Below are 13274 nucleotides of genomic sequence, written 5' to 3'. Positions count from 1 at the left end.
ATGAACACAAACTAAAAAACACTAGTACAGCCTCTTCTCACTGAGCTAGAATTAGTTGAGATAACTAGTTATTCAGATACTTGTGATTTAGTGCTTATTGAATATACTGACATGTTTTTCTCTGAGAGAATGAATGTCTCCATATCCTCGTTAAATTTTAGAGAGTCATTGCCAGCTTCAGTCATCTGGTTTCACTACTTAACAGCAACTTATGTTGCCTCTGTTGTAGTGGTGACCACTGGGCAGGGATCTGTTTGAGCAGGATTGCTCAAGCAGGGTGATACAAGTTACCATATTTCTTTCCATAGGAGGTTGGTGGCGTGTCATTTAAGACCATAGAATCACATGCTCCACATTTCCTTCTATTTGTACAGCCTCAAATTCAGTTATTTCCTGTGTATATCGTGGACTCAAAGAAGGAGACATGCTCTGAGAAGGTGCTTGAAGTAGGAACCCCCAGCTCTATCTTTCTGGGACAAGACCATAGACATTTCCAGGAATCACTTTTGGGAACATTTCTTAAGTGCTCAGGAGTTCTAAACATACCTTGACAGGTTGCAATTCTCCAAGCAGGAAAAGTGCACCCATATCAATATCTGGGTCTTTGGGGTGGATGTTTGTTTTTACATGATGTTGGAAGTGTCGGTGATTCCACCAGGATGTTGACAGGCCCTGAGGAGAAGAGAGGGTTCATTAGCTGCAAGATTTCTCTCCTGGGATGTCCTTCACTCTCAGAGTTTTCTGCATGCATCTCCAAAGTCAAAGTAAGATATCTGAGCTTCTGGAACTTGTTCCCTGACTGCTGGGTCACAGAATGGCCCATTGGACAGAGCCTTTCAAAGCCTACAATCAAATAATCATGGGATTCAGGAAAATTCATAAAATTCACAAAAACCTGTTCAGATGAAATGTTTTTCCATCCTTTTTTTGGGGGGGGGAATCCTCATTTTAAAAATTCTGAAGATAAGTAGGACAGAGAAAATCCTTATTTTACAAATAAAGAAAACTCATCTCTAAAACTTCAATTAGCTCTTGGGGTAAAATGGTCCTAGGAATCCTGCTTTCATGAATATTTAAATGAATCATGGATCTGAAATTATCTTATAGGGGGCTTGGCTCACATTACTGCATGTTCAGGCTTCCATGATCTCATATAAAGATAAATGAGAATAAAAATAATTCAATTGGCTCTGAGCTCAAATCATCTCTGATTAGGTTGTTTGTGATTTTCTCTGTCTCAATGACAGTGTGAAAGTTTTAATACAGGAAGGATTTGGAAGCACATCAATATGGTTTCATATCCTGGATGTATAAATACTGCTTTGTGGTTTGGGTAAATTTCACCCTCTTTGAGCCTGTATTCCATCTGCAGTAAATATGATATAATGACATTTACTTCCATGGGTTGTTTGGGGGAGACAAGAGATGATGTATGTAAAATGTTGGCATATTGAGAAATTCAATTTCCTCTCCTTTCCCCTATTGCATAAATTATTACATAAGAATAAAGAGTATTTGTTTTTTATTGCATATTTGACATCTCTCAATAACTGGCCTAAACATGTTTTACATTTTCACAGTCCAATATGATAGCTACGAGCTACACGCTGGTTATTGAGCACTTGAAGTGTAACTAGTCAAATTAAGATGAGCAGTATGTGTGTAATATTGGATCTTGAGACTCGGGATGAAAAAAGGAGAGTAAAATATCATATTAAAATTTTTTATATTGAGGGCACCTTTTGGGATGAGCACTGGGTGTTGTATGGAAACCAATTTGACAGTAAATTTCATATATTAAAAAAATAAATAAATAAAAAAAATTTTTATATTGATTACATGTAGAAATGATAATAATTTTGAACATATATATATATATATATATATATATATATATGGTGGGAAAGTTATCTTTTGAAATGTTGTTAGATAATTTAAAATGATTTATGTCATTTTAATGTGGCTTGCATTATATTTCTGTTGGACTATGCCGATCTGGACACTACATCCATGGTTGAGGGGGATGGGCATGTTTGGAAATCTGCAAGTGTTAGCACTGCCTTCCATAGTCCTTGTTGTAGAGTCCTCTCTTAGCAAACCCCTGGTGACCCCATCTCTCAGGAGCAATAGTCTCTTTTCACCTCTAACACTCCTTACCATCCTTGTAGTGGAATCTCTCTTCCTCCATCCCACATCTATCTGCTAAATCTCACGCGTGAAAGGAAAATCACTTTCCAAACATTTCCTTTGCATGTCTCATGATGTGTCAAACTGAACTTGTACTCATCAATTTTTACTCCCCCTATGGGGTCCTCATTGCACTCTGCTCTTCTTGCATCTGACTGCATACCACCCACTCACTTTTACAGTTATGCACTTGCTCTTTTCATTATTTATTTTAAAGTACATCCCATGCATCGGACGCTGAAACAAGCATTTGGAATATGGAGTTAGACATGATAAAATGGGGTTCCCATACTTATGAAACATACAACCTATGGGAGCAATAGACAAACAAGGACACTGCAATAAGCAGTGATTCACTTTGTTAATTAAATCCTTTGAGAGCCAACATTTTAACTGTACTCTTGCAGTCAATGACTATCTGTGGAAACTGGTAATAGGAGAGACAAATTTTGATTCATGATAGGTCAGGGAGAAGATCTTGACAACTCAAGGTCCTGGAATTTAGAACAGTGATGGGAGTAATTGTGATCTAAAGCAGCTGGCTCTACCCTTACCCCTCGGTCTGGAAGCCACAATTACTGGAGGCAAGGGATAGAATGATCCAGCTGGAAGTGAAGATTATCAGCTACATGCGAATAGGCTGCCCCTGCACCCAATTCCATACAGAAACCACCCTAGGTCATTCCTCATTCCCAAGTTAGGTCCTTTCTTGGTGCATTCTAAGAAATCCAAACTTTGGCCTGAAGTCATTTTTTTTTTTTTTTTTTTTTTGGCTTGAATTCAAAGCCCTGCTACTGGGTATGCGTGGTCTTGGGCAATTTCCTCATCTGTGGAATGGATGAGAAAAATATTAAAGGAAATAACATGCTTCACACCCCTCCCCCAAAATTATTTTAGGATGTAGTCCTGGAAAGAGGATAGGCCAGGTTTTTAAGGCAGGTCTTAATATCAAATACTCTGTCTCTTTGTCCCTAGTATAATCCTTGATTCTTGATTCTTATAGTTTTCAAACTGTGCATGCTGCATCTTGGGAGGGGGCATTGAAAAATATGCTACAGGGAGCCCATTTTGATTTGAACATTGCACAAGAGTCCAAAATATGTGCAGAAATTTCACGGTATACTTTCAGAAGCACTCTTTTATTGCACAAACATTGCAAAGATCAGGCATACACAATTACTAGCACAGCTAGTGAGTGAAAATTCCAAAAAAAAAAAAAAACTCCGCCCAAAACCCCTCAGGGCAAGGGTAAAATGATAGTAAGTCAAGTTTTGAAATTTAAAATTGTGATGTATGTAGAAGGTGACGTTGTTGCTGTTTATATTACAATTTTCTTTGCTGCCTCCCTCCTGTCCACCTTTCCTTCCTACAGGTAGTTTGAAGCCTACACTCATTTTGCTCACAAATCACTGGTTTTATCTGCAAAAAGGTAGAGTATGCTCAATTTGCTTTTAGAGCATTTCCTATTTATTTACTCCATTCATGAGTCATCAAGGTTATATTCATTTCAACTAGTGCAAAATTGTTTCTGGCAACATAATTTATATAGAGAGAGCTGTGTACAAATTTGGACAAGTGGGAAAGCAGTGATTTTTTTTAAAAGGACCAGCAAGGGTGGAGCTTGAAATATTACTTATACTGGCATCAAGTCAACTGTCAATTACCTCCAAGACACATGAGTCTTTCTTTTCCTCTGACTTCCTCAAAAGGAATTACCTTAATTCTCACCAGGACATAAGACACTGTTTTTGCTTTTATTCTGTGGTAAACATTTCTGACTGGATACAGAAACACTTTGTCAATCAAGCATGAGTAGAAAGAGGGCAGGACTGTGTACCTATAGAAATTTTCGAGTTAAATGAAACTTATCACATAAAATGACAATTTTAATCATTCTAACCATTTTGAGGAACAGACTTAATTCTAATATGAATCCAGATCCAACTCTGTGTTACTTAATCTACTTAAGCTTAGTTTGCCCAACTGGAAAGAGGGTTGATAAGACTTATTTTAAGTATCTTTCAGTTCAATATAAAACCACTGTGTTAAGGCAAAACAAGTAGGCTCTGAGTCAGTGCTTAGGAGTTTTTCCTAAAATGAGCTGCCTTGAATGCAAGATTTGGCTTAATGGAAGGCTCAGAGGCATTTTCCCCCATCTGGGCCAGAGTACATAGTCACTAAATCCTAGAATGTCATAGAAAAACAGACATCCTGTTTAACTCCTAATATTAAAGATGAGAACACTGAGAGTCAGAGATAGAATATGACTCAGTCAAGATCACACAGGAAGCCTTGTCAAGTCAGAGCTAAAACCCACTCTTGGCAGTCCTGTACTGTTACCTTGGTTCATCCATCCATCTATCCATCCATCCACTCAACAAATGCTATTGAAGACCTACTATGTGCCAGGTACTCTGCTAGGTGTTGCACTGCAGTGGCTCATAGAACAAAGCACCTGCCCTCCTGGAGTTTGGGCAAGGGGAGGCAAGACCAACTGCCATCATCACCACTGCATTTTCCACCAGTCTGGGATTTACAGTCCTTGACTCTTGAACAGTGCCATCTGACCTTTCTTGTCCACTCTTTCTCTTTTTCTTCACTTTTATCTCTTCTGCATCCTTCCCTTTATTTCATCATAGCCTTATCCTTCCAAGACTAATCAGGCTTGCTGAATTCCTGTTGCTTCCCAGCAGTAAATGTTTAGACTTCTTCTAAGAACATTCCCATTCATGATTTTACAGAGCACCTCTTCATTTATAAAGGCACAATCCTCCTGTGTGGTGGTTTTTTAATGGGATGCCAAGGATTGGCTAAAGAGTTTTTTAAGGTAAGAAAAACTGTTGGAACTTCCTAAATAAAAATAAACCTTTCCTTATAAACAATTAAAATCTTAATTTTAGCATATATATTACAATGTCATATTACATATTAGTATGTATGTAATATCTACATTGTTAGCATATTTGCGAATCTATTTGTGCACAAACATTTTTTACTAATATGACTGCACAAACAAACGTGGTAACCATTGTCTTAGGAGCATGAGAATCCCATCATGCTCCATGAACATCCTGTACCTTGCAATGACTCATCATAAGTTTTTGCATCAGGTGGTTCCATTTGGACTTCGTAAATATGGAAAGGTGTCCCAAGTCATGTTGCAGATATGAACTCTGACACTAGAAGAGATGAAATTGTTGTTAAAGAAGTTGAGAAGTCAAGAGAAAATTAATAAATGAGCTCACTCATAGATTCAAAGCCCATAGGAGAAGAATGGTGGGGGATCTTATCTGGCTCCAAGCCAAGTTCACTTTCTACGTCTTACACATTGTGTTCTTTCCCACTAGTGTGCCTTTGTGCATGGGGTTCTGTCAGTATAGAACATTTTCCTTGTCACTGTCAAAATCTTCCAGCGAAGAGTAGAAAGGGTATGGCCTTTGGAGTCAGGAAGATTTGGATTCTAAATCATTCTTGCCAAGAATGATCTTGGCAAATTACTCAGTAGCTCCAAACCTCAGCTCTTCACCTGCTAAGTAGGGATAATAACATTTTACTCATGGACTGTTGGGCAACTTAAATACCTACAAAGTGCTTGGCTTATGCTAAGTACCAAACAAATGTTTCCTTTCCAGTTTCCAAAAGAATTGCTTTTCAAGGAATAAAGCAAGTTGACTTTCCAAAAAAAAAAAAATTAACATACATCCTGGAATTAACATTGACATTAATTTTCCATAAAACCTTCTGCACTTATTCCAATGAGAATTAAATGCCTCTTTCTGCTTCAACAGCACGTTTGTTCCTGTCCTTGGCATTAATGTCATTCTGTCATGTTGTATGTTTACAAGTTTGAACGTGAATCTCTCCCACTGAAAGACTCTTTACCCAAGAGCAGGAACCAGGTGCATTTTCCTTCATGTCTGCAATGCAGTGTTGCACTCACAGAAAGCCATGTTTAGAGATTCACACATCATTCAACAAAGATTGATCAGATGTTCTGCTATGTCCCAGTAGTTGATTGGCATTTATGGTGGAATCCACACATTCTTTTTTTTAAGTGTTATTTAATTTATAGTTAGCTAACATGCAATGTAATATTAGCTCCAGGTGTACAATATAGTGATTCAACATCTCCATACAACCCCTGGTGCTCATCATGACAAGTGTACTCCTTGTGCACTCACGTATTTCACCCATCCCCCTGCCCCCTCCCCTCTGGTAGCCATCAGTTCATTCTTTATAGTTAAGAGTTTGTTTCTTGGTTTGACTCTCTCTCTCTGTTTGTTGATTGAAAGATGGATAAAAGATAAAGGTGAGTGTTACATGGCTGGGAAATGACTTCCGTTACTGAACTGGTATGGGTACAATTGGGCAAAGACTAGCATCTGTCATAAATTAAATACTTCCTATGTGTCAGTCACTGTGCTAGGTGTTTTCACGTTAACTTGGTTAGTAGATAACATTTCCATAAAAATTATCCTTATTTTACAGACAAGAGATTGGGGTCTGGCAAGGTGTGGCAACTTGCTGGTGTCAGACACTGATGAGCAGCTTGCTAGGAGGTGTCAGACGGCAGCTGGTGCAGGTCTAAAGGGAGAAGGAAACAATTCTGAATCGTCCCCTAAAGCCACTGCTTGGTTTTAGGGTATGTGCTTACCTGGGAAATTGTGAGAAGGCAGGAGATGAATATTGTCACAGCCCAGCCACTGCCAAAATGCCACACTATTAGCCAAGCCAGAGTTTCTAAAATCAAGACCTGGACGAAGTGAAGGAAGAAGAACGCTGGGTTGGCCTTGAACATGTTCATGGCCTCTAATGTTCTCCGCAATTCTCGGAAATCTTCCACCAACTGGGACTGAGAAATAAATGTTCAAGGAAGGAATTAGTTCCCTCAGGGAACACAAATGAGCACAATAATCCATTATATTACCTTATTAGTACCTTAATTTTATGAATACAAATTTAATTATATTAATAAATTTAATTGGGCAAAATTAAAAACATAAAACTATGAACAAACAAAACTTTTTTGAAAAGTTATGATAACATTTTTTTCCCCTGGAGAATAGAAAGAGGAGTAGTAGTTTGTAAACTGTCCTCAAACTATTTTGGAGCTCAGAATTTGTGGGGTTTTTTTTGGCAGGGGGGCTGTGAAGATGGTTATTGTGTCTAACTATTGCCTTTCAAACCATCAGTATTGCTTCAGGTATTGATTGATTGATCTCCAATAATGCTTTGGAGAACTGTGTTGTCTATATGGATCTGTGTTACTGTAGTTAGTGGTACAGTTTACACAGAATTTTCTACATCATCAGCAGTTCAGTATGTGCAAAGGACCCTTTCATTAAAATGATGAACACAGAAAAATGCAGGAGCATTGAGGAGGGCACTTGTTGGGATGAGCACTGGGTGTTGTATGGAAGCCAACTTGACAATAAATTATGTTTAAAAAAATAAAATAAAAATGGACAGAAAAATGCTGTTCACTTGGATTAGCTCAAAGGATGAATTTCTTGTGAGCTGATTGATGGACCCCTATAAACAGGGCAGGATCTCTGGTGGCATTAGTGTGTGTGTGCTGATATGTGTTGTGGGGGGTGGGGGTTTCCTGGTTCTGTGTTTATGTAACATGCATATGTGCATGTGGGTGCATGAGCAAGGCTAGTATTGGTTTATAAGCTTGCCAGTCAGACTGTAGAGTCAGTGCAAGGGCTGGAAAGAAATATCTCTTTGCTTAATGACTAATGAATGGGTTTGAAACCAGGACAGGTGACATAATGACCAGAGCATAAGAAAGAGAGCAGGATTGTTCAGATACATGAAAGGAGAGAATTTATATACATATGAACATAATTCTAGAAGCAAATTCTATGAACATAATTCTAGAAGCAAAAAAAAAATCACTGATTCAACTTTTAAAAGATCTGTTTCCTGGGTTCATCTCTCAAGCCTCCATCAACTTTGGAATTTTGGTGACCATGGATAACTTTAAGAGGCATCTCTAGAGTGCTTGCCAACCTGGTAATATTTTCCAACTCATCTAGTGTACAGAGTAAGGGGTCAGCAAGCCCAGATGAGCACTGGTCTGAAATCATCAGCAAGTAGGTGATAGAGGCAGGAATTCAACTTATGCTTTCTGACACAAGTGTTGTGCTCATATTAATTGTCTATAGACATATATCTGAGTATATATGTATTATTTTGCACACATACATAGTATCTACATAGATGCACTAAAGAAAAATTTTGGCAGACCTTTACCCCCCAGAAACCAATACTCTTTTAGATAATGAATGGTTGTCTTATAGTTATCAACCATTAGTGGATTTTCTTTTCCTTCAAGAAAATTTTAGCAGAAACAATTAAGCTTTGCATCGATTTCTTTTGTTTACCCTAGAGTCTCCTGCCCTAAATGATGGGGACATATCTGGAGGTTTGTCAATTGCTGGTGCCACGAGTGAGTTCATGATGATAGTATCTAAAATTTATTGAGCATTTACTACATTCCAGACACTGTTCTAAGCACTTGAAGCGCTTTTAACTCTTTCCATAATTCCCCAATATCTTCTAGGAAGTTGGTGCAACTGTCGTCGCTCTTTTACAGAGAGAGAAATTGAGCCATGGAGAGGTTTGGGAAGTGGCCTGAACCCATACAACCTGTGGCAGAGTTGGGCTGTGAATCTAAGCTGTGCAGCCTCAGAGCCCTCGCCGCCAAATACAGGGCTGGGTTTCCTGACACACAGCTGTGTGGGATGCATGTGGGCCTGAGGGGTGAGCCTAAGTGTTTGTCTGAGGTCTACACAAAATGAGTTATGCGTCTTCAGAATCTGCCTGTTCCTCAGTGAGTTTGTTTCCTCATTTCCTGAAGCAGAAGTATAATGCTAATTCTATTCTCCTCACAGTGATATATGGGTCAATATTGGGTACAAATTATTTCAGAAGAATTAAACAGAATGTAAGCAGCTTTAACAAAACAGATTGCAAAAAAAAAAAAAATGAAATGCTCGATATTAGTCAAAATCCTTTTAAGCCTTATGTAAAATCATCCTAGTGAATGTCTAATCTTATAAAGACCCTGTCCTTTGGAAGATGGTATTTCAGGTGGCCAAAGTAGTAGAGAAAGAAAGAGTGGCACCCTTCCTTGGGGTCAGAAAGAAGTGACTTGGAATCCTGGTTCCTTGATACACCAACTATGGGGCTTTCAGAACGTAACTTATTTTCCCTGGACTATAATTTCACCAAATGTAAAAAGGGCTGCTGTTAGGATATATTCACAACTTTCATTTGGTAGCTATTTATGGAGTCCCTACTACATGTCTGATCCTGTGCAGGTGGGTTCTTGAGGACACAGAGATAAGCAAAATATACATACATATCTACTGCTTTCATCAAACTTACTTTAGCAGTGAATATAGGCACAGACATCAAGCAATTGTAAGCAGTCACTGGACAAAAGTTGTATCTGGTAGTTGCCTGACATAAAGGAGGTACTTAGAGACACAGAACTTCTGGGGTACTGTAGGACTAAACAATTCATTCCTTTCTTACACAGAGGTTTAAGAGTTCTGAATGTCTAAGGAGGATGACATTGTTTTGTAATATGTAGAAACTACTCATTTATGCTATTACAGGATCACCTAGGCATAATGGTCAGTTTCTCACAAAAAAGGATCAATTCTTGGATATGTCAGGAATCGCTAAACTGGCCTTTGTCCCCATCCCTCCATATGTTCAAGGGTCCTGAGACCCCACTCACACTTTTGTTTCTCTCCTGGCTGGGCTCTTCTGGGGCAAGCTCTCCAATGAGCAGTGGCTTAAGGTACAATTTTACAATGTCAAGGTCCAGGTGCATGGCTCTGAAGACATCCTGTAAATCACAGAGAATTGATAGAGGCTTACACACATGCTTATCTACAGAATAGTCCCCTTCCTTACCTCATCCTGTGCCCATCTTGGGAATCAGCAGACTCTATTACAGAGGATTTCTTCTAACCCCAGGTTGATGCTTCAAGTTGAACAATCAAAATTACCCTTGGAGATACTCTATGAAAGCTTCATGCTGGAGATCCACCTACCTGAGGCACTGCTTCATTAGGCAAGCCCAACACAGCCAGGATATTCCTGAGCTTTGGAAGAGATCACTGTTTACTTTACTGAGCACCAGAAGAATTAGTTTGCTTGAGTTAGCGAGCCATGATGAATCTTCAAAGCCCAACATCAGGGTGGTAAAAGTTGCTCACATAGAAGCACACAGCAACCATGACTAGCTGTGAAAAGCACATCTCCCATCAAATATCCCTCTTGGTTCCTGGCCAAAGCCAAGAGGAATGAAACATTTGAATTAAGTTTTTTTAAAAAAAAACTGGTTAAAGTTGACATCGATAGTGTAGGACTAATGCACAGGAGAGAAAGGGAGCACAGCCCTTGAGTTCTGAGCTGTCTAAAGTACACGCTCTTCACAAGTTTTTCACTGGAGGGGTCTCATAATTCTTTCTAAAAAGTGCTAGGCCAATCTCTGCAAGGGTTGTGACAGCCAGGCACATAGAGGTGACCAACTGCTTTTCCCCATCTCAGGTCCATGTTAAGTAGGACCTCAAACAGGCTATGACAAACAGTGGTGGTCCCTATATCCTGCTTGTATTTGAAAGTTAGAGATATTCTCTTCCTTCCCAAAGAATAAAACAGATTTTGGGGAAGGAGAATTCTCCAAGAGGTAGATATTAGACTTTCTGCTATTGCAGGTTTGAGAACAGGAGTGATCAAAAATGAGTAAATATAACTAAGATCATATAACTTGAATACGCGGAAGCCACACACATGACTCTAAAGTGCTGTTGTTCCATAGTACTGACTAAGACAGTGGACCCTGGAGTGGTCTTTCTGTACCTAAATTCTGGTTTCTACTTACTAGCTGTGTAATTGTGGACAAGTTTCTTGAACTTGTCTGTGCTTCTGTTTTCTCTAACATAAGGGTGATGGTAATAGCCAACCAATTCATAAAGTGATTGTAGGGATTAAGCAAATCAACATATTAGCCATCTTTCTTGTATATATACTTCAAGTGCTAATAACTTACTACCTACATTCTCTTCAATATAACAACTCAGAGATTTTCTTCCTATACTCCAAAGCCTAATGTGGTATGAACTCTAAATTGTTTTAGTGAATATAATGAACCTTCCATCTTCAAAGTGTAAAGCAACCTTGGATACATCTAAGAACTACATAGAAGCCTACTTTATAAGAAGGTGTTTATATAATGAATAACATTAATTGAAAGGGTTCAGTATCAACTCTTTAGACTTACTTCTCCTAAGGGTCTCTAGAGTCAATGATGGAAAAAGGATTTTGCATTTGCTAGAACCAGTCCAGTCTCTACTGCTCATTCTGTTTCTGCATACTTCCTCTGACCCACCCTGGGAAATTCTGCACTATATAATTTCAAAAGTTTTTCTTAACTATCACATTCTGTGGGTCTAAAACTTAGTTTCCCAAACCAGGAAGAGAGCCTTTCTGTGGTTAAGAAAGGAATTAAAGTATTTCAGAATGATCCATAGTGGCAAATCATATTCTACTTGTTTAAAAGCAGATTAGGACGGAAAACATTCTCATGGATCAAGTTAAGAGTGTAGAAGAAAGGTAAGCCATTGAAATTTTGTTTTACTCTGAGCAGTCATACAGAGTCCTGGAACAGTATGCTGATGATAATGTTCTTCTGGGTTCATCGTTTTTTCTGATTCCCAGCAAGATTTGCAGGCAATGCTGTAATCACATAGCCTAAAGACCAACAGAATTTTCCAGCACAGTAGGCATTGCCCTGCTATGTGGGCCTCTTTTCATTGTACTGATGAGCAGCATAACAAAGGAGTTTGGGTAGTCTTAGATATTTGATGTAAAAGCATTTCCTAATAGAGTCTGGATATTGTGGAAGTCGTGAAATCCTTTTTTTTTTTTTTTGAAAGACTTGTAAAAACAGGCTATGTTATCAACACTCTTGGGCAAGTATATTCCTGCTGAAGGAAGGAGAGTGGGTAAACTGAAAGGAAGAGGGGATAGTTCTAACATCTGTTGTGTATATCCTGTGTACAAGAGACTCTATGGGCCAATTCATAACCATCACCTTGGATCTATGAGATTCCATTGCTTCTTCTGTAAAGATAAAGATACCAAGTCTCAGAGGAGAGAACGTCTTGTCCAAAATGCCACAATAATTAGGTAGATAGTAAGCTAGGATTTGAACTAAAGGCTGTGTGATTTTACAGCCATGAAGCTATAAAGGTTTATTCCAGTCATAACATGTATAATTACTTTTCTGAAAGGCCTCTTAAGAGAGAAGTGATTTCAGATTGGGATGATGCTAAAATCAGCAAGTATCTGCTGGGCGGATAGTAATATCTTCCCACATTAGGTTTTAATCCCCTCACATTGCCTCTGGCTCCAACCTACCTCTCCAGGCTCACCTTTCACCATTATCTTTCATGAACCATCTTGTTTACCAGACCTGACCTCTCTCCATTCAATAAATATTCCATGCCTGTCTATTTTTCTGAAACTTTGAACATACTGTTTCCTTTGTCTTGACTGACTTCCTCCATTTTCTTTCTATAAAAATTCCTTTTCATCCTTCAAGATTCAGATTACAAATTGTCTCTCCTAACTCAGTAAAGTTATTTATGATTTCTCTGGGCTCCTCTAGCTTCTATAACTTTTCAAATTTTATTTTAATGAAGCTGTGTACTTGCCCCTTCTCAGGTGGTCTTTTTGTGTTTCTTTTTAAAATTTAGTATAATTGACATATAACATTACCTTGGCTTCAGGTGTACAACAGAATGATTTGATATTCGTATGCATTGCAAAATAATCACCACAATGAGTCTGGTTAACATCTGTCACCTTACATAATCCCCAATTTTTTTTTCACTTGTGATAACTTTTAACATTTAATCTCTCAGCAATTTTCAAATATGCAATACAGTATTACTAACTATAGTCATCGTGCTGTACATTATATCCCCGTGATTTTTTTTAGTATAACTGGAAGCTTGCACTTTTGAGCTTCTTCACAGGAGAAACCTCCTGCCTCTGGTAGC

The 13274-nt window shown here is 38.5% G+C and overlaps 1 protein-coding gene across 1 annotated transcript in view; it reads right to left on the bottom strand.

Moving 5' to 3' along the window:
• LOC122200349 (fatty acid desaturase 2-like protein FADS2B) overlaps positions 1–13274 on the bottom strand; it is a 37647-nt gene that overhangs the window by 18082 nt on the left and 6291 nt on the right. Inside the window, exons 2-5 of the mRNA XM_042905899.1 lie at positions 9941–10051; positions 6842–7039; positions 5265–5366; positions 547–672 (exon numbers count right to left, since the gene is read on the bottom strand). Coding sequence (XP_042761833.1) covers positions 547–672; positions 5265–5366; positions 6842–7039; positions 9941–10051 — 537 coding nt within the window. The remainder of the gene's footprint in view (positions 1–546; positions 673–5264; positions 5367–6841; positions 7040–9940; positions 10052–13274) is intronic.

The sequence above is a fragment of the Panthera leo genome, chromosome D1, assembly GCF_018350215.1.
Source record: "Panthera leo isolate Ple1 chromosome D1, P.leo_Ple1_pat1.1, whole genome shotgun sequence".
Lineage (NCBI taxonomy): Eukaryota > Metazoa > Chordata > Mammalia > Carnivora > Felidae > Panthera > Panthera leo.
The sequence above is the reverse complement of the archived record's forward strand: the minus strand, read 5'-3'. Positions and strand labels throughout refer to the sequence as shown.